Source organism: Triticum dicoccoides, chromosome 1B (genome assembly GCF_002162155.2).
Source record: "Triticum dicoccoides isolate Atlit2015 ecotype Zavitan chromosome 1B, WEW_v2.0, whole genome shotgun sequence".
Classification (NCBI taxonomy): domain Eukaryota; kingdom Viridiplantae; phylum Streptophyta; class Magnoliopsida; order Poales; family Poaceae; genus Triticum; species Triticum dicoccoides.
The window spans coordinates 20,155,563-20,176,028 of record NC_041381.1 but is presented as its reverse complement, the minus strand read 5'-3'; the positions used below and the strand labels follow the sequence as shown (position 1 = coordinate 20,176,028).

The window sequence follows — 20,466 nt, the reverse complement described above, 5'->3', positions numbered from 1 at the left end:
AGCATGACGAGAAAAAGAAGAAACCAAATAAAATCAAGAAAAATAAAAGAAAAACGAAGCATTTCGAAGAAATAGAATAAAAACAAGTGAAGAACCGAAGAAATCATAAAAGAAAACGACAAAGAACCTGGAGAAAATTGTACCTAAAGCGAACCTTCAGTGAGCGAGTATAGGAACGAGAAAATGCACTAAATGGGTCGCCCCGGTCGCGCTCATGCTCGCCCTTCAGCGAGACAACCTATCTTCTCGCTAAAGGCAAGATATAGTCGTTGCAGAGGGAGAGGCTCCTTGATTCATAAAACAGAAGGTGCATCTTAAGAAATGGGGCACATCATGTTAGGCCATCTCCAACACTAACCCTCAAACTGCCCGCATACGTTCGGACCGGGTGGTCTTTTGCCATCCAACATGGTTAGAGGCGGAGGATGAAGCATATACCTTCAGGCCCTAGACGGGCCCGATGAGCGGACTGCCGGACATGGGAAAGACAAAGGGATCCGACTCGGCCGGCCATACACTAGTGTAGGGTATCTGTGTCATGTGAGTGGAGCTGGACACGGTTGGACGTACACATATTTTTAACTTTTTTTGTTAAAATATGTCCAAAATGTAAATGTTTTCGTCCTGTTTGTATGAAATCCATTGAATTTGCATGAATTTCATCTAGTTTATTGAAGAAGTGTTTCAAATGTGTGCAGGCAGCCTTGGATGGAACCCTCCAGCATTAGTGTCTGTGGACTGGCCCCTTCTGTTTGCTGATAGATGCCTGAGAAAATTTGCGGGTAACGTTTTGGCCCATCTCTAGAGCCCATTCTGACCGCCATACATCAGAAGTGGTTGTTCCATTTTGGCCCATCTCTAGCGCCCATTTTGACCGCCGGAGGATAGCCATTTTTGTACTAGTGAAAAAGTAATATACAGTCATGCTAAAACATACTCACTCCGTTCCTAAATATAAGCCTTTTTTTAGATTTTAATACAGACTACATACGAATGTATATAGACATATTTTAGAGTGTATGTTCACTCATTTTGCTTCGTATGTAGTCCGTATTAGGCCGAAAATTCTATTCTGAGCTCGGGCTCAGCTGCTCCCGAAATCCACACCGATGGTCTGCGCCAAGATCTGTGTGTCTTCATGTATTTCCAGGCCGTATATGTCTTTTCTGGCTCGCGTGTCAGAGGTGCATTTATGGAGACGGCACGTCGTGGCCCTGTTAGAGGTGCGACGGCTCGACACCACATCTGAGCCTGCATGAGCCGTATGAGGCAAGATTCAGCACAAAACGGCGTCGGAGCGCCAGCTCCATAAATGCCCACCAGCCCAACCAGCTCATTCACTCTAGCCAGCACACCACCCACCTCCATTTACTCTCCCGAGCTCGCCCCTGTTTGGCCATCGCCATTGTTCAACCTCGTCCGCGCCGCCATGTCCACATCGTCTTCATCTTCCCTTCCTGTCCCAGCCGATTGGCTGCTCCCTTTGATGGCATGCCCTCTCTGCAGCGACGAGGTGTTTTGGAATCATTGAGCATGAAAAATTATAAATCTGGATCTGTTTTCGGCACAGCTCGTACCTGGCTAATGATTGAGATTTTCTCTTCTCCTTTGGCAGGCCCGTCAGTGACGTTTCTTTGAGTTCCAGCGCGCATACTGCAGGAGGATGATCCACGAGCAGATCCTTGCTGCGCAGCATCAAGCGGGATGGCACCGAGCGGGGCATGGATTTGCAGTCCAGCACGGCAACGGGGCTGCCCAGATTGTTCCCGCTGCCATACAACCCCAAGAGTACAGGTAATAGAAATGCCTCGCCCAACGAATCAAAACTAAGTCCCAGCTCAGGTTTAACGACGCTCTTATCAGGTTGCTCTGCATACTTGCGGATTGAAATTTCTAGTGCGCTCATCCTCGACGGGCAAGGCACCCGGTCAGGTGGTGCACTTCCAAGCCGGAGCCTGCATATTAAGAAGCAAAACGGGGGAATGTAGTTAATTTCTGCTTTTTTTTCAGAATCCAGCGAAATGATTTTTCTGTCTTTTTTCGTTTTCATATTTTTAGATTTGGATTTTGTTCTCAGTCCTATAGCATACAAATAAACAATGGACACCGGGGATGTTTTCCCAACCGCACCCCAGAGACGATGGCCCCTGTGATGCGTGCTGATATCTATATTCATTTTTCATGTTTCTTCTTAGTTTCTGTCTCAGTTTCATAATTTTTGGAAACGGAATAACAGTCTTGGTCATTTTATTCTACATCTGAAGGCAAGTGCAGTACCACGATATTGGGCCTGACTTTTTAATTCATTTCCCCAGAAACCCTTCGACCTGACAGCAGACGTACTTCTGAATCACTTTTTGCATTGAGACATGTATGTATGGTACGCATTTAACAGTAATTTTGCAGTGCAAGGTGCAAACAGCAGAGAGGAGTTTTCACCTTTTTGTCCAACCGGGGGCTTGTGGATTCACTCTGCCTGTTGATTGTGCAGACCTCGTTGGAGATTCAGCTCGTAAAGCATGGCCACCTTGTTGCGTTGCCGCTGCTGCTCCTACATCCTCCATTGAGTCAGCTCAGTGACGCCACTGACCTCACCCACATCCTCAGTTGCACTCCCCTTCTCCAGCAGAAAAAGCTGGGTTGTCAAGGCTGTCCGCAAATTCCTCACGCGCAGGGAACCTACAATACGAACGGCGAGTCGCCCGCAAAAGGATTAGATATCTAGGATCGAACCACGCCGCCGGCGCTTATGTAGAACAGCAATTTTTGCACAGATCTGGCCGGGAACCAACCTGTCAACAGCGTCAAGTAGAAACTCCATACCCTCCCCCTCCATCACTGGTTAGTCCGTCGTCGAGCACGGTCGCCGCCGCAACCCGGTTGGCCGGCCTCCCGCTACGCTCTCCCTTTTTTCCCGGTGACCAGGCTCCAGGGTACCGCGGCGGCGAGGGGACCCTCTAGGACGAACCAGGAGATAGTGGAGGACAAATCTACCTTTTTTTTTTCATTACTTGCCGCACGACCGACATGCGGCGTAAATTGCGACCGGCCACACGGACCCATTATCCGGCGTCCTGGTCCACGGCCCAGATCCAGCCACCGCGACGTCCGTCCGGCCACGCCCCGCCGTCCCCCGTCTTGCGTACTGTTTCCTACCGTATTTGTGGGTTTCTTTTGTTTCTCCTCGCTCGTATCTGACAAGCTAGCTGGATTTGTATTTCTCAAAAAAAAAAGCTAGCTGGATTTGTTCACATCCCGAGACCAAAACAAACGAGCCAGATTATGGGAGCAGCTGGGCCCGGGCTTCAAAACGCCCCTCCGTATTAGGCTCTCTAAAATGCCTTATATTTAGGAATGGAAGGAGTATATATTACATCGGTAGTTATTTCCCAAAGAAACGTCAGTAATTTATCGAGAGGGGACCTGTTGCTCATCATATGGGCATTCATCTTTCTTTCTTACTTCACATGAGAAAGTGGAATCACATAGACACTCCTTTATTTGTTAGGAAAAAGAACTTGTACATTTCACCACTCCATCGGTTAGCAATTGCAGATCTACACTTAAGCACGCACTAACATGTGGGTATGGCCATGGCCTGCTTGCTCAGCTGTAGTTGGCGTTGCAGTAGGTGGTGCACTGCTGGGTGTACATGTCCTTGCAAGACTGGCACGACTGCGAGTTGATGCAGCTGCTGTTGCACTCACTCCCGGCGCCGGCAGAGCAGATACTTGTGAGCCATATGCGTCATACAGTTGCTGAGTTTGTCAACACGGTATATGGGGAGAATTTTCGCAGACATTGGCTAGGGGGTGAGCTCCATCAGTTGACACATTACGTCATGAACAACACAATACGGATTGCAGATCACAGCCGCTTGATGAATCATCTTCTTGATGGTTGCAAGACTGAGTAGGAAAATGCATGACTAATAATATCCTAGGTTAAAAATGTTCATGTATGTTTTTTTCAAAATAATGATGTTTTTAAAAGTGTTTACTTATTTACAAAAGTATCCATGTATTATGGAAAAGTACCATGGAACTAAAATATTCATCTTGTCAAGGCTCTCGATTCACCTTGTTTTCTCCAAGATCGCTAAACATTTTTTGGAGCAACTGGCTTCCGCCCTGTTCCCATGATTCTCGTCCAAAATGAAATAATGTCAACACACAGCACGTTACACTTACAGTGCTCAATCACTACAACACAGACATTAATTGGAGGCGTTTTCCCATGATTCTCGTCCAAAATGAAATAATGTCAACACACAGCACGTTACACTTACAGTGCTCAATCACTACAACACAGACATTAATTGGAGGCGTTTTGTTAAGGGCATTTTTTTTCATTTCTCTTTTTTCTACTTTTTTCATTTTTATTACTTTTCTATTTCTTTTTTATTTTATTTTCTTTTTGAGTAGTAGCGCTCTATGCAAGAAACGCGCTGCTACAACGCACTTAGTGGTAGCACGCTTTATGTGACATCGCTACTACTATTCCTAGCCTACCGCGAACAGGGTGAGAATTATAATGGTAGCGCTTTTTTCAGCAGACGCGCTACTGCTATAACTATAGCTGTAGCGCGCTTTATGGAAACGCGCTACTACCAAATAGTAGTAGCGCTCTGTTTTAACCAGCCCTACTGCTATACCTCTCTGCATAAGGTTTTCCCTAGTAGTGGAAGGCCGCCTGATCCAAGTTAGTGGTGCTGAAGATGAAACAGCCGGCGAGTACGGTGGTGTAGAGGACGGTGGTGCCGGTGGTGCTGAATCCTAGCTCGAAGATGCCGGTGGAGCCGGGACGGCGCCGTACGGGTACACAGATGATGCCATCGGGGCGGCCGCAACATTGTACAATGGAGCATATGTAGCATAGGCATGTGGAGGAGGGGCAGACCAGGGCATGGGCCAGGCCTGTACAAGTCCCTTCCATGGGTCGTGCGACGGGCGCCAAGCAGGAGGAGCCGATGAAGATGTCGGGGACGTCATAGCAGGTGGCGGAGCAGGCGTCGAAGACGATGCCACAGACGACTGGCCTTGCTTGGGAGGACGGTAGATGGGAATTTTGCCCTTGTAATTAGGACTTGGGCGCCATCCAGGGGGTGGTTGTGGAGCTGGAGGAGCCACCGCCGGGGTTGACGCCGATGAAGGTGCAGCAAGGCGCGCCAAAGTGTGAAACAGGTTCATCTTCTAGCGGGCCTTGCAGGCCTTGTGAGCTTGGTTTTGCTCCTCCATCTGAAGCATGGAGCAGGCCTCGGCCAGCGTCGGAAGAGGACGAAGAACAGGGATCAGGGTGGCTTGCTGAGCGAAGCGGCCGTCGAGGCCGCCCATGAGACCGTGAATGAGAGAGCAATCAGCAACCACCTCGCCAAGTTCGCGAAGGTCATCACCGTTCGCCTTGATGCGCTGACAGAAGACACCCACCGGACGATCGCCTTGTGTGATGGTGCGGAGCTCGGTGTTGAGAGTAGAGACGCGGGCGTCACGGTTGTCCTGAAAGAGACCGTGGAGCTCAATCCAGATGTCGCGGGAGGAGGCGCCATCGGTGACCACGAGATTGAAGAGCTCGGTGGAGATACGGGTGTACAAGCACTGTATGATGTCGAGGTCGTCCTTGATCCAACGGGGTTATGTGGGGCGGGTGGCTCATCGCCGGTGATATGGTGGAGAAGAGAGCACCGGCCCAGATGTATCTCTAAGAGATGGCGCCGGTAATAATAATTGTGGCTGTGGAGGTCGAGAACTATGGGGATGAAAGGGGTGATATCTGTGATTGTATCGCTGAAGGAGAGGGATGAGGGGATGGTGATAGTGGTGGGTGGAGGATTGCCGGCGGCGAGAATAGGCTGTCCGCCATTGCCAGCGGAAAGAGTTGGCTGGCCGCCATTGCCTGCGGGAAGAGGACGCTGTCCGCCATTGCCGGCGGGAAGAGTTGGCTGGCCGCCATGGCTTGCTGGAGGAGTGGGCTGACCACCGGTGACGGGACAGGGGGGTTGGCCGGCGGGGTTGGTCATGGCGAGGAAAGAGGAGGACCAAACTGCGTCTGATACCATGAAGATGATAGAGTGCTTTCGTTATAGTCTTGAGTACATAGAGGTATTACATAATACATATACATGAGAGAAAGGCAACTGCGGCCTGAAACGAGGTGGGGATCGTGGCGTCGAACGTGGGCTGACCACGTTGGCCAAGTCATCTAACACGCTTGCATCGCTGTGTCTTTTTTTTTCTTTTTGGAGGAGAAGAATACCATATTTGACCAGCAGCACTTTTTGAGATGGGTAGTGCTGGGCATTACCAGTGCAGCCGTATTCTTCTTTTTAGAGTATTTCGGTCGGAGTAATCCCTAATCCCCTCAAGAGAAGAACTGAATTTAGGTGGAGAGCAGACCAGCAACTCAATTTGACTGAGACCCAATGGAAAATCAGTCGGACTTTCTTCAACCAGGACTAAAACAAATGCACACTGACGTCACACATTCATTGGACAAGAAATTCGATTTAGATCCAAATCAAAATCAGTTAACTGATAATTAGTATTTTCTTAAGTAACAAATCCCACACCTAAACTAAGGAGCTCAATGAAGCCTCCGATTTCAGTCATTACAAATATGATAATACACCTTCAGGTTTGTTGGGTTCAGCTTATAAGAAAAGAAAAAACAACATGCAAAACAAAGCAACACCGAAGTCCATTACAATATCCTTACTTCGACACCTCTTTCTACAAACGGCTGCCATCTCAAAGCAACAACTTCCAGCCCAGCTCAGAACTTCTTCATCCTTCAGTTCTTTGCATGATCCGGGCTGACCAGCAGTAACCTGTGCGCCCCTGCTACCTGCACATCGCACAAGTCTTTTCCGTCATTCCGTGTAAGCTAGACCAATGAATGAAGCATCCAGTATGCAATTTTCTCAAGCTGAATGGAATCCATGACTGACTACCCCTGAAATTCATCACCAAATCGAAAAATCCCTCCATGCTAACAGGAACTATGTCAAAACCAGAAGCACATCGCATAGTGTTTGACATACTCTTTTCTACTGCAAAATAAGACAATTTTCCTACCTCTATGATTCAGATTTTCTCTGGTTAAAATACTATTTTACTGAATGCTATCCACATAAATAATTTGATCTGAAGTTGAGCTTCTAAGTACCAAATTTTCCACAAGGCCATTTCACTTGTTGAGCATTCAAAGCTATATACAATTATACAGAATGCATAGAAAATACCCCATTTTTCTCTAAAATCCATCTGAGCGAATCATGCTTATTTGTAAGGCCATGGCCTTAACAATCAGCAAGTAACTGATGACATAGATTAGTAAACAATCAGCAAGTAACTGATTCACTTGTTGGGCCGGCTTCACCATTTATGTTCCTTCTATATTTTAGAGCAGTGAAATTAGTGAAAGCTAGCACTCTAGCTGCAGAGACATGCTTCCATAAAGATAAATCGTATAGCCTGGATTACTTGTCACCTAAAACAACATCCCCTTTCCATAAATCTTCCCCAAATCCACTTTTCTCCCCACTGCCAATTATATTAAAAAAAGTTGCATCAAAATAATCCTTAGTTTGATTAGACCTTGCCACAAAATGAGATCGATTGAGCAAGTTTAAGACTACACTACTGCCAACTTCACTTTTCTCAGTTTCTTATGCCTAAGCAACTTCTGTAAGATACCTTCAAATCTTTGTAATTTCCATACCACTGGTGAAGTGCAGATTATCAATGTAGCAACAAGCTGAGCTCTAGAGATGGAGAAAGAAGGGTAGTGGAAGATATGATAAGTAAATACGTACATACCGAGAGCACACCTGATGCCCTACGTCAGAAATCAGTTCTCCTCGTCCTCACACAAATTGTCATCATGAGCACCTTGGGAGATTTAGAGATCAAAATACACGCAGAAAGCAATAAGGTAAGTCCGTTATTGAGAAAAAAACACATACGTAAGTGCACAAGTAATTAGTTAGATGGGACTTGAGTACCATCGGCTATATACGGGAGCATATCAATATAAATCTTGGGATGGTTGGGATGGGCGTCGAGGGCGCGCCTCACCACAGCCTCCGCTTCCTTGGCCTCCCCAACCTTCACTCCACCACAATACATCCAAACAATGACATCCCGCCGAAGGGAGAGCAGGTTCCCCTGCAGGCCCAAGTCAAAACCGCAGTTACCATCCTCTATCGCCACCCGCACGCCCAGGCTGAAGTAAACTTGTTCCGCCCTCGGCAAAGCTCCTGGTTCAAACATTATATGCGCTGCCGACCCACAATTCAAGTAAAAGTCTACCATACAGCGGAACCCTTCTGCACGGATGACTAGCAGCCGTTGTGTTTGGTGGGTGCTCCATATGTGGAGACAACGAAGGGACGGCAAGCCCCCAATGATTTCCACGTCCTCCGGCTGCACTTCCTTCACTTTGGAGAGGATTAACACGGAGAGGTTCGATAGATGCGAGGAGTCTCTCTTTATCCACCCCCGCAGTGCAGAGAGTTGGCTGGGCATGCGGGAGACAAATTCGTGGAGATGTACAGGAGGCACCCAGTGTTCTCTGAAGAGATCGATCAGTTCAAGAAATATTTCTCCCGGATTGGAATTAATATGTAGGCGTTCGATATCATGTAGGTTGCACAGAGACTTCACGAAACCTTCATACAAATCCAAACTACCATCGTTGAAGTAGATCTCAAGCTCCCTTAGCCTTTTTAGGTTGCCAAGCTCTTGCATAATAATATTCTGAGAGGCCCGGATCTCCTTCAATACTTCAATGGATGTAAGATTCTGCAACACACCCGGAGTAACCTCACACTTAGCAACATGTAGGCAGATTAATCTACTCAACCTCCAAACAGTCGACGGCAACACCTGTAGCTGATCATTGTATTGAAGATCTAACACCTCCAGAAACCGCAGGCTTCCTATCTCAGCTGGAAGTTCCTTGATTCCAGTAGCTGCTAGACCTAGGTACCTTAGGTGAATTAAATGCCCAACATCCTTGAGGTTAAGCTGCACGCTGCTACTTTTCCCCATATTACAATACGACAAATCAAGTACACGTAGAACTTCAAACCTTGACAGGGCTGGCATGATAGTAATAGCAGGATCAAAGACAGTAATTGACCTCACATGTGATATACCTGTGAAATATCTGAGAGGTATGCCTTGGTGATCTTCATTTCTATTCTGAAGGGACAATAGGCGAACAGTACTTTGTGAAGACACGCTATTCCCAGTGCCATCCAATATATTAACAAACCTTGCTTCATGTGACAAGTTGCAGATAAGGTCCAGAACAATATCATGTACACGGCAAGCATATACCTGTCCTATACCATCATATATTGGCTGGATCATACTTTTATTAATGAGTTGGTTGAAGTAATTTAATCCGAGCAAAAACAGGCAAGTCCCTTGCTTTCCATGGTGGATAAATCCTTCGGCCACCCACTTCCATATCAGTGTGTCTCTATAAATCTTGCTATCCTCTGGATATATACATAGGTACAACAAACAAGTTTTCAGATAAGAGGGTAGATCATAATAGCTGAAAGATAGTATTCTCCGCATCTCCTCTAAACTGTTATCTTTTGTTAATCCAGAGCCAATGGACTGGAGCAGAATATCCCATTCACGCTTTGGTTTCACATGCTGGCCATTAGCCAAAGCACTAGCAATAGTAATGATGGCTAGCGGTACACCACCACATTTCTTCAATATATCTTTAGACACTTGTTCAAATTCATTTGGATATTCACTATTGGCTGGAAATATTCTTTTATAGAAGAGCCTTCTGGAGTCATCAGCAGAAAGTGGTTCCATTTGATAAATTGAATTGTTAGCAGACGAGCAACATGAATTGGAGACACTAACAATGCGGGTTGTTATGATTAGCCGACTGCCTAGATTATTCCTATTGGAGAAAGCCAAGTTGATGCCTTCGCACATTTTTTCATCCCATATATCATCAATTACGACGAGATACCTACATTAGTTCAGGGTATGAGTGTCAGGTCTATAACATCACAAAGTTGACGGTCATATGAATATATGGGTGGAACTATACATCTATAAGGGCATCTAACCTATAAAGCCTCAAGAAGTGCTAGGCACAACCGATGCCTCCAGCGCACGGTACTACGCGAGGGAAAGAAAACCACCGCACCACGCCGCACATGGGGTGCAGCGCACCAGGCGAGCGGAAAAATCACTGCACCGCGCAGGGTAGAAAACGGCATCGAACCCTAGCCCCGATCCATAGCCCCACGCCCCTCGCTCCTCCCTCCCTCGTCCGCCGCCACTCCCTCCCACCTCCTCCTCCTGCGCCCTAGGAGCCCCGCCGCCGACTGCTACTTCTCCACCGCCTCGCCTCTTCCTCCTCCTCGCCTTCCCATCGCTCGGGCGCAGGCTGCTGTGGCCAAGCGCTTCGCGGGCGAACCCGTCTCCACCGCCTGCTCTGGGTTCGCGCGGGACGGGCTCCCCCGCGTGGCCGGCCTCGAAGAGCACGACCTTGATCCGGCCTCAGCCGGAGGACCTCGAGCCGAGGAGTGCGGCCTCGATCGGGACTCGGCATCTGGGGTGACGGCAGAGGAGGAGGGGAAATGAGGCGAGCAGCAACCAACATCTTGGGCGGCGGTGGCTGGACTCCATGAGCTGGCCGACGATGGCGGCGGTGCTGGATTCAATCTGCAGGTGAGAGAGGGAGGTGTGGCTTCGAATTGGAGAGGGACTCCACCGGCGTCGGCCTGAGCGAGGATTGGTGCCGCTCTCCTCGTAGGCCCTTGCTCCAGGTCGCCGAGGAGGGGCTGTAGCCGAGTCTGCATAGTTGAGGGTAGGGAGGGCTGAGGTGGGAGGGGAAGGAGATGGTCATGGATCTACTCGAGAAGGTGAGAGGACGAAGACAGAGGGGGTGCTCGAGGTGTTCAAGGCGGAGCAGCAGAGGACGGCTCGTCCACGAGCTCAAGTTTAAGGTGGTGAGATCCCTTCCCCATCTCTCATTATCTCTGTTTTTCCACACCAAAACACCCAGCCCCCTGCGTGCGCTTCACCTTTTCCTCCTTGTCATCGCTCAACAGGACGGCGGCCTCAACGGGTGGGTGACGACATCTACACCTGGTTCCACCTTGCTGTGGCAAAATAGGAGGCCATTCGTGCAGTCATGCAGCGGATGGAGTCCTCGGCAGGTGGGTGATGGAGGCTGTAGATGATGCACGATGACGGCTCCCAGCGAGTATCCTTTTCTCTGTAACAGATTTGATTCTTTACGTTTTAGTTTGCATATGTTGGCGATTGCCTTCTATTTGCGCTCAATCGGCGTATGTATGTGTGCCGGTAGAAGTGGGACCAACGACTTCGTTAGGAGCAGTCTATTTTAACTCACACATTCCTTGAACTGAACAAATACATTTGAGTTCTTCCATTTCTGAATTTATGCTTCTGTAATGTCATACCTTCAGTTTAATTTGGGTCAGTAATGACCGGCTCACCAATCGATTAGGTTTAGAACAAATTGTACTGGATCTTTGTTAGGCATCGTCCTGTATATGCATCCAACTATAGCCTATGCCCGACCTTCATGTTTATCTTTTCATGGTCATGGAAAATTTAATGATCAGCGGATTCGTCAAGGCCACGTCCGCGGCATGGCGAGACACCCGCAAAGCATTGCTTTCTTCCATGCCGACGCGAGCTGCCAGTCCACCCAACTCACGAATAGCCTCGCTGGTCTCCGATCCAGCGCCCACCCTATGGCACAGCTCCACCGTGCTGACTGATGCTGCCTACGCCATGGAAAGGGCAAGTATCTTCTTACCCTTTTATCTCAGTATGTGTCCTAATGTGGTGGATGGACTTGGTAACATTGTTTGCTACGATCGAGGACCCAGCACAGCTTGTTGTCGAGAGACGTGCAGCAAGTCTGATAGTAGTTGTTGTATTCGAGTTGATTTCTATCCCGAGAGCATCAATCTTGGCACACTCTTTGAGAAGCAAACAATATGCTCAACATCTCAAATTGTTCATGAATTAAGATTTTACCATGATTACTTTTCCTTAATTTGGAATATTTCTATTAATAGGGTTCTGTTAAACGTGAACATGTTTGCGTCAAGGCTTCGTTGATGGTTGAAGAAGAAATCAAGGTCGCCAAAACTCGGGTGCTGCTGAATTGCTAGATTACTCCACTGCAAAAAATTAAGAAGAGGGTAACTTCTTTACCAAGTCCAAATAACACTGCATCCTACTTTGGCTGTTGATATCATCCTACTTTGGCGTGCTCTCCCTCTGCATCGGGGTTCTGATGGAGGCGCTTCGTGTGGCAGCGCTGGACAGCGGCAAGAAGGAAGAGCTCGGCCCACCCGCGACGCCAGGCCGCCGGCCCTCCTCCCTCAAGCTCAAGGCGGCGAAGAGATGGTTGAGATGGTGCTGCAACTCCGCAGGTACCGGCTTCTACAACGTCTCTTGCTCTCTCAATTTTCTTGCCTCCCCTGGAATTCAATGGACGAAGAACATGTGTTGAAACTAAATGAGGTTTGGGCTGTGTGATTGCACCCTGTTTGTGTGCCGGCAGGGCAAGAGATTTGTTTTGCTGCAGTTAGCAAAGAAATAATGAAGTGATATTTATTCGATTCTCATCCTTTCACTGTTTTGAGTTCTGCTCATGCTTATTACAGCCTGGTGATTCCATCTGCACCGGGGTTCTGATGGCGGTGCTTCGTGTGGCAGCGCTGGACAGCGGCAAGAAGGAAGAGCTCGGGCCACCCGCGACGCCAGGCCGCTGGCCCTCCTCCCTCAAGCTCAAGGCGGCGAAGAGATGGTTGAGATGGTGTTGCAGCTCCGCAGGTACCGGCTTCTACAACGTCTCTTGCTCTCTCAATTTTCTTGCCTTCCCTGGAATTCAATGGATGAAGAACATGTGTTGAAACTAAATGAGGTTTGGGTTGTGTGATTGCACACTGTTTGTGTGCCGGCAAGGCAAGAGATTTGTTTTTGCTGCAGTTAGAAAAGAAATAATGAAGTGATATTTATTCGATTCTCATCCTTTCATTGTTTTGAGTTCTGCTCATGCTTATTACAGCCTGGTGATTCCCTCTGCACCGGGGTTCTGATGGCGGTGCTTCGTGTGGCAGCGCTAGACAGCGGCAAGAAGGAAGAGCTCGGGCCACCCGCGACGCCAGGCCGCCGGCCCTCCTCCCTCAAGCTCAAGGCGGCGAAGAGATGGTTGAGATGGTGTTGCAGCTCCGCAGGTACCGGCTTCTACAACGTCTCTTGCTCTCTCAATTTTCTTGTCTTCCCTAGAATTCAATTGATGAAGAACATGTGTTGAAACTAAATGAGGTTTGGGCTGTGTGATTGCACCTTGTTTGTGTGCCGGCAGGGCAAGAGATTGTTTTTGCTTCAGTTAGGAAAGAAATAATGAAGTGATATTTATTCGATTCTCATCCTTTCACTATTTTGAGTTCTGCTCATGCTTATTACAGCCTGGTGATTAGAGTCAATAGTTTGCTCTTGGCTCTCAAAATAGTTTGCTCTTGGCTCTCAAATACTTCTATTGGTGACTCACTTTCAAAATACAGATTAGATGCTTCACTGAATGTTGTCCCCCAAGAAGTGTCGTGCTCTCCTTTGTTCTGAGCTTGTTGTGTGTTGCGCTCACGTCGCTGCCGTTTTTGTGTCGGTGTTGCTGCTGTGGAGGGCTTGGTTTAATGTACTGTATGAACCAAACAGACCCCAAGTCTTTTGACTCTAACCATTCATTTAGCATGTTGACTATGTACTAGGCAGCATCTTAATATGTAGAATCTTTTATGACGTTAAATATAAAACAAAGTGGGATGATAATTGTGATTAGTGTATGATCCTGCCAATTCAACTGGCCCTGATAATTAATCATACAGAATTACTTGCATATGTCCTTTCTAATACTACAGTCTATGTGATCCCAGATTGCAATTTTGTTGGGAAATCTCAGCTTTGATTTAGAATACCAACGCTAACAAAATCCTATTTAGTTTCTGCTGTTTTGGAAAGGTTGCCTACTATACCACTATTTTTTATTTAGCTTGGCTTCGATGTTGTATTGCTGATCGTCTATTTAGACACCAAAAAACCATATTAGAACGCAGACAATTAAATGATTCTGCCCCTGCTATCAAAGTGGCCTCTCAGACTGAAGAAGGTGCCACTGCTGAAAATATTGTAAGGTTCAGTTATTTTTCTGCTTGCTTCTTGGTCACAACAGTTACAAATTTACTGAGTGCGGGTTTGTTACCAGGCTCAATTCCTGTTCTGTACCTCACTGATATATGCAGATTAATCACTTACTCACAAAAAAAACACAGCCTTTTACTATTTAGTTACTCGCTAATAAATTGCAGATTAGATGCCTAAACAGTAATACTACCCTCCCATTTAGGAATTTACGAAGCCTTCCCTTCTTTACAATGAAAAACATTGTTCCCTTTGTATGTTGACTATGTTTTCTCTCTTCACTGATGCGTCTAATGCTGTTTGATCAGACTTTTCTTTCTAGATTCATGAGAGGGTCAGTAAAATATATATGTACCTTTAGCATTTTTATGTGTATTACCATTTCTTTCCTGTTGCATGCGCCTGCAAATTGATTATCTATGGAGTTGGTTTCCTATGTGCTAGGGTTCAATGAGTCTTCTGTTTGTTTATGTTGTCTTGCAATTTCTGTGTCTAATCTTTATGCACTTCCTGTGTATACAACATTCTGAAGATCTAGCCTTTATCACCAGGAACAAAGTTGTTAACGTGTCATTGTTTTTGCTAATTGATCAAATTCAGAACAGGCAATGCCGCCAAGGGAGTTGGCGCACCAAAGAAAGCGAGGTAGTAGTTCTTCCATGGAGCACTTCTTCCATGCCGTTATCTAGATATGTACATACGGTACGACTAACGTTTCTTTGGTTCTACTTATTCTGCAACTGTGATTAATGGTATGGTGCAGTATGCTAATAACTGTAATATCTCTTCTTTGTCAAGGTATCTTCTATATTTTGCTTGCTTATCAAGCGAAGTCTACGCTGGAAGGGTATCATGCTGACCATTTAATTGAATTTCTCTTACAGAAACCAATATTAATTTATTCAGAGAACATCCTTATTTTTATTTGTGAGATAATTAAAAAAGATGTTTATCTTTCCGAGCGACATCGGACATCCTATAATTTTGAGCACCGCCTCGAAGCAACCAGAAATAGTTTCTGGTAGACTCTGGTCAATGTATCCTGGCCTGCATGCTTTGGTGGTTACGAAAACAGCCACCTTTTGTTTCGCATCAATGAGACCAATATCTTTCCCCTTTCGGAGAACTCCGAGCAAGCTATATATAAACTTTAGTCTTCCCCTGCTGCTTCTATGGTGAAAAGTACTGTGTAATGTAGTCTATCATCTTTAGATTATATTGTTCTCTTTATAGTGAAAAGCGGTTTATCACCGCTTATTGTATATATATGTGAAGAACTCCTCTTCTGCTACTGTTTCCTGAAAACTATGACTCAAGAAACACGCTTCCTTTTATGCATGCTTTTGCTTCAATGCTTTCATCTGAGCTTCCCCCTGATCACGTCTTCCGATCACAGTGTATGCAATAAATTAAAAGCAATTACATTCCTGTTTATTTTACAAACGCTCTTCAACAACAACTACATCTGCAGAAAGTCAAGATTACTTTCCTACATGACTTAGTGCATCGTTTTCAATCTTATGTGCTCACTACATATAGTATATGAGCTATTCTTTTCATGCAACAAATATATTAATGCATTCTCTCACAATAATTGGCTTACATTCGGCCTTTGCGCCATTGGCGCAACGGGTCATCTAGTATATTCAGAAACAAACTAGTAAGAAGCATGCGTCTCAAACTCGATAATCTGGTTCTCATGAAGCATGCATTATGAGCCTCCAATCAAATGATGAACAAAGTGAATAAATATTTGATATTATCGAAAAAGGCTTTCGCCCCGCTTTACATATAAAGCACCGATCAACAAGCACCCAGTACAAATGCACGCCACTACAACACACGCACACACACCTAGAGTAGGATACATAGGCGCTGAGCGCAGCAACCACCCCTAGCACTACCACCGTGACGAGATGAAGCTACATATGATGAACCATGTGCTCCAAGGCGGCGCCTTCAGGAAGGGTACGACACAGCAGCGCCGCCACTACCAGATCCAAGGATCAGAGTTTCCCCTGGAGCCGCATGACGGGCAATGAGAGCCGCGACGACGCCTTCAAGAAGGGAACGATCTTCGCCGCCGCCGGTCCGTCCGAAGATAGAACAGGTTTTCACCTCGGCCATCACTCACCGCCACCGAACGCCACACCCCGGGAACCACGCCGCCCACACGGCCATGGTGACCGGGCAGCACCACGGCACGGGCTCTACCCAAGAGCACCACGCTACCACCACCAGGGTCGCCGCCCCGGCATCCAAGACCTTGACACCACCTCACCTGAGACCCACCACAACCCCAACGAAAGAGACGAGCGGAAAGGTCCCACCTTTCGTACCCCTGGGCAGCCCCCAGTGTCGAGACCCAATAGGCCGGCCAAAACTGGCATCCACCGACCCGTCCTGCTGCCCCGAGCGCGAGACAAGCTCAGTCCTGCAACACTGAGAGGGTGACAAGGTTAGTCTTGCTGCACCGTGCGCGAGACGAGCTCGGTCTTGCTGCACCATGCACGAGACGAGATCGATCCTGCAGCACCGGGCGCAAGACGAGCGGCGGACTGCAGCTGAGCTGGGAGAGGACCAGCCCTTTGATGGGAGTAGCGCTCGGGCGATGAGGAGATGGGGCGAAGGCCGAGACAGTCCGAACGCAGACGAGCCGACGCCATAGAAGCCGGTCGCTGCCGCGGGCAGATCCGTCGAGCCACCGTGAAGCCGACACGACACCGGGAGGCCACCACCACCGAACCTCCCCACGCCGCCGCCCACGGCCGGTGCAGCGGCCACGCCCGACCGCTGCACTACCCGCATTGCCCGGCAAGCTCCAAGCGCCTGAGCCGCTGGGCATGCACCACCGGTGCCACACGCCGCCGGCCGACCCCCAACGCCAGATCCAGCCAGCACGCATCGCCACCACCGCCACCAACCACGATGCTATTACCTCCTTCAAACCGCACGGAGGTCCCAGCCGAGCGCAGCCCAAGCCAATCGAAGCCCCCGACACCAAGGAGCAACAAAAGCCACCGCCAGATGCAGGCGGCCGCCGCCCCCAGTCCGCACCACCACGCCTCCCCTACCCTAGCAAGCAGCGGGGAGGAGACGGTCGTGGGCCTTGCTGCCCGTAGCCCTGACCAACCTACGGCCGTCGCTGCTAGACCTGGCCAGATCTGGATGCGGACGACCCTCGCACCACCACCCGAAGGACGCCGCCCCGCAGCCACCGCGCGTCGACAAGGAGCCAGAGCGCCGCCACCCGCTGCCAAGCAGAGGAACGACTGCCCCGCCCGCCCGCCATTGCGCCGCCAGGCCCCGCGGCAGCCTGACGCCCCCGCGCGCCGTTTGGACCCGCGTCCTGCGCCGCACACGCCGAGAGGGAAGAACGCCCCGCCGCCACCTATTTCGACGCGGCCGCGCCGAGCGGCGGAAACGGGAGAGGAAGGTCTGAAGGGGAGGCCCGAGCTGCGGCGGCTAGGGTTTGGCCCCGGGGACGCTCGCGGGAGCGGCTCGGGGCGGGGGGACTATCCCAATACCCTCTTCAGAAGGATTCAGAAGGAGAGTGTTCTAAATATTTGGTATTCAAGGGAGTAAAACACAACTAGCAAGGTGTTGGATCAGTGACCATATGTAGAATGCAACTAATACAGAAGTTCAAATGTCCAGGTAGATATATGGGAAAGACCCTGGTACTGATACATCAGAAAGACCGTGGTATCTAATGAATCTTTTGGAGATTGAAATTGTGTGGCATTAACCTTTCGTTTGTACTTTGCTGACAGTAAGTTTCCAGAAAAAGGCATGCATGGAATATAATGTGATAATGAAACACAATTAACTTGTTTGGTCATCAATCAAAATACACAAATATTTTAGGAATTTTCAAGGGTAGTCTTTGGGGCACGTTGCCACCCTTTGAAAATATGTGTTTGAAAAATGGGTGGGATAGGAGAAAGATAGAAATAAATTTGATTTAAATATTTGTCACATTTATTTTCCTCTTTCCTTACTTTCCTTTTGGTGTATTATTTGTTACAGTTGTCCTTACAATCACTTAATTTGGTCTACTGTAAAATGTTCAGATGGATTTTTTGGACCACTGCCAATAAGTTTAAGTCATCGTAACAAAGACAACAAGAAGTGCTTACTAATTATTTAGATAATGGCTCATAAAAAAATTAGATAAAGGAGGGAAGATCAAACATATATACTTATACAAGCATGAAACTAAATGCCTATAAGCCTTGCAGTTTAGTGCAAGTTGCATTATGTTAGCAAAGGTGATCTTAATGAAAAAATTATTATGAACCCTTCTGGGTGAGAATACCATTTATTTATACAATATTAATATTACAATTAACATAGGAAACAAACATATCATAATAGTGTAATTCTTGCTGTAGGTGATGCATACCTCTTATTCTCAACAAATTCATGAAGCTTGTTGATAAGCTGTCTTTCATCCAATATCGCAAGATCTGACTGAGGGTTGCCGAGATCAATGAGGATATCCCTAAAAACCTTCTTTATGTCAGGGTTCTGACCGACGGGGACAAATGCCCGACAATTGAAATCACCTTTAATCTTCTCGTACACCGCTCTAGCAAGAGTTGTCTTGCCCAATCCTCCAAATCCAACAATGGAGATCTTCTTTATTCTCTTGTTAGATATGTCATCGCCCTCCATGGAGAGCAAACTCATGAGGTCGTGATCCCTCTTCCCATAGATGCCAACGAGCTCTGCTGCTTCTGTGTACAGAGCACGGAGACAAGGATCGATAGCAATTGCTTCTGTTGGATTTGGAGCAATACCATCGACCTTGTTCCGGTCACGCCTAGCAGCCACCTCATGGAGTTGCTCCTTGATTTCCTTGATGGCGTCAGCTATCCGATGGTGATTCTTGCCTTTCTTGAACAAGCCGACCATCTTCTCCATAAGCCCGCTGAATCTGTTGGTGTTTTCGTGAGGCTCAATGCCATCGACACGTACGACGAACTTGTCGATGACGTCCTCCATGTCGTATGACAGGTCTCTGACCTCATCGGCCCAGAGCTTGACTTGCTTGTCGAGCTGGTCTCGTGGCACATCACCAACCTTGGTGAGAGCAGCGTGCATGCTCTGAAGTTCCTTCCGGAGGAACTCGATATCTTTCTTGATGCTCTTGTGCAGATTGTATTCATCCATGAGCAGCTCGCCCAACTTGGGGATCAGGCTGCCCATGGCACCCGTGACAATATTCATGAGAGCAGGAGGACGAGTTGTCTGGACCAATCCGATGAAAAAGGTCTTGAAGGTGTTCTAGAACTGAGCTGCCAAATTAAAGCTTAACATAAGGGGAGCTGTAATCCAATGGAAACAGTGTGAAGGTTTAATTTCAAAGAGCTCTAGAACCGAGTTGCCAATCCAAACTGCGAGATCTGGACCAAGCCTACCTTGATGCTTCACGGCGGAGCAGAACACAGCGGGGGCGCACTAGAGGCGTGAGGGTCGCCGCACCCGACCTGGGTATGGAGGAGACAACACAGCAGCCGCGGCAGTCTCTCTCTCTCTCTCTCTCTCTCTCTCTCTCTCTCTCTCTCTCTCTCTCTCTCTCTCTCTCTCTCTCTCTCTCCACGTGGAGGTCGCTTCACTCGATCTGGAAGAATAAGTAAGAAATTATAATATGTAGCAAATCAGCAGATTAACTAGAGCAGAAAAGCAAGAAAGATTCCACTGCCCTCACAAATGGATCAGACTCTGAAGCAGGAGAAGTAATCACTTTTTAGATCAAAGCATTGCTACTTTAGGTGGAAACATATCGGCAGGAAACATACCCCACGGGTGTCCAAGGTCTCTGGCGGTGAGTTGGCAGGGGCGAGCACTCAGTGGAGGTTGGATGAAAATAGATCACCAACAAGGCAGCGCAATGGAGGAGACGGAGATGAGAGCAAGGGAGCACTGGGTGAAGATGAGGAAGACCAAGAACCACACTTGGTTGAGAGGAAATTGCTAGCTAGAGTGAGGGATATATATCAGTTGATTGGGAAGAGCTACAAATTTAACGAGGGAGAGGTGAGGCGCAAATGACTGGGTCGTGAGAACGCCCCTGGCATATCGCTGGAATGACAAGCACAGGACGCGTACGCATCAATTCATTCACTGAATCATGCCTCCCGTATGCATCAGCACCACCAGAAGTGGTCGTCGTCGCCGACCTGCCGGAATTAATTGGTCTGAAAAGTCCGTGGAGGAGGGTGCGGGCGGTCCACGAAGG

General features: G+C 47.9%; 2 protein-coding genes and 1 long non-coding RNA gene across 4 annotated transcripts; 1 reads left to right on the top strand and 2 right to left on the bottom strand.

Moving 5' to 3' along the window:
- The first annotated feature begins 1,374 nt into the window (after window positions 1-1,374).
- LOC119299838 lies at window positions 1,375-2,284 on the top strand. The gene is made up of 3 exons (XR_005146289.1): window positions 1,375-1,513; window positions 1,616-1,794; window positions 1,864-2,284. It is a non-coding gene; the product is annotated as an uncharacterized LOC119299838 (long non-coding RNA).
- LOC119299832 lies at window positions 1,384-2,999 on the bottom strand. Its single transcript, XM_037576976.1, has 4 exons — window positions 2,793-2,999; window positions 2,440-2,679; window positions 1,578-1,955; window positions 1,384-1,500 (listed from the first exon to the last, which is right to left on the bottom strand). The coding sequence occupies exons 2-4, from the start codon at window positions 2,562-2,564 to the stop codon at window positions 1,410-1,412; spliced, it is 594 nt and encodes a 197-aa protein (XP_037432873.1). The 5' UTR covers window positions 2,565-2,679; window positions 2,793-2,999; the 3' UTR covers window positions 1,384-1,409.
- A 3,502-nt stretch (window positions 3,000-6,501) lies between these two features.
- On the bottom strand, window positions 6,502-20,339 carry LOC119316660 (disease resistance protein RGA5-like). Of its 2 annotated transcripts, none has more exons than XM_037591030.1 (6): window positions 20,027-20,339; window positions 19,646-19,848; window positions 18,628-19,517; window positions 8,000-9,999; window positions 7,815-7,886; window positions 6,502-6,840 (listed from the first exon to the last, which is right to left on the bottom strand). In XM_037591030.1, exons 3-5 carry the CDS (start codon window positions 19,452-19,454, stop codon window positions 7,846-7,848), a joined length of 2,868 nt encoding a protein of 955 aa, XP_037446927.1. In that variant the 5' UTR covers window positions 19,455-19,517; window positions 19,646-19,848; window positions 20,027-20,339; the 3' UTR covers window positions 6,502-6,840; window positions 7,815-7,845. The 2 variants fall into 2 exon arrangements, with proteins under 2 accessions (XP_037446927.1, XP_037446918.1); XM_037591021.1 differs by having other exon boundaries at window positions 18,628-19,522; window positions 20,027-20,336.
- Between the last annotated feature and the right edge of the window lie 127 nt (window positions 20,340-20,466).

Coding starts and splice junctions, on each gene's coding strand:
- LOC119316660 (XM_037591030.1), bottom strand. CDS start 19,454: ATGAATATTGTCACGGGTGCCATGGGCAGCCTGATCCCCAAGTTGGGC. Junction 10,000..18,627: donor GAATTTGTTGAGAATAAGAG/GTATGCATCACC, acceptor GAACTAATGTAG/GTATCTCGTCGTAATTGATG. Junction 7,887..7,999: donor GCTCCCGTATATAGCCGATG/GTACTCAAGTCC, acceptor AAATCTCCCAAG/GTGCTCATGATGACAATTTG.
- LOC119299832 (XM_037576976.1), bottom strand. CDS start 2,564: ATGGAGGATGTAGGAGCAGCAGCGGCAACGCAACAAGGTGGCCATGCT. Junction 1,956..2,439: donor GCCCCCGGTTGGACAAAAAG/GTGAAAACTCCT, acceptor CTTAATATGCAG/GCTCCGGCTTGGAAGTGCAC. Junction 1,501..1,577: donor AAATCTCAATCATTAGCCAG/GTACGAGCTGTG, acceptor TCGTCGCTGCAG/AGAGGGCATGCCATCAAAGG.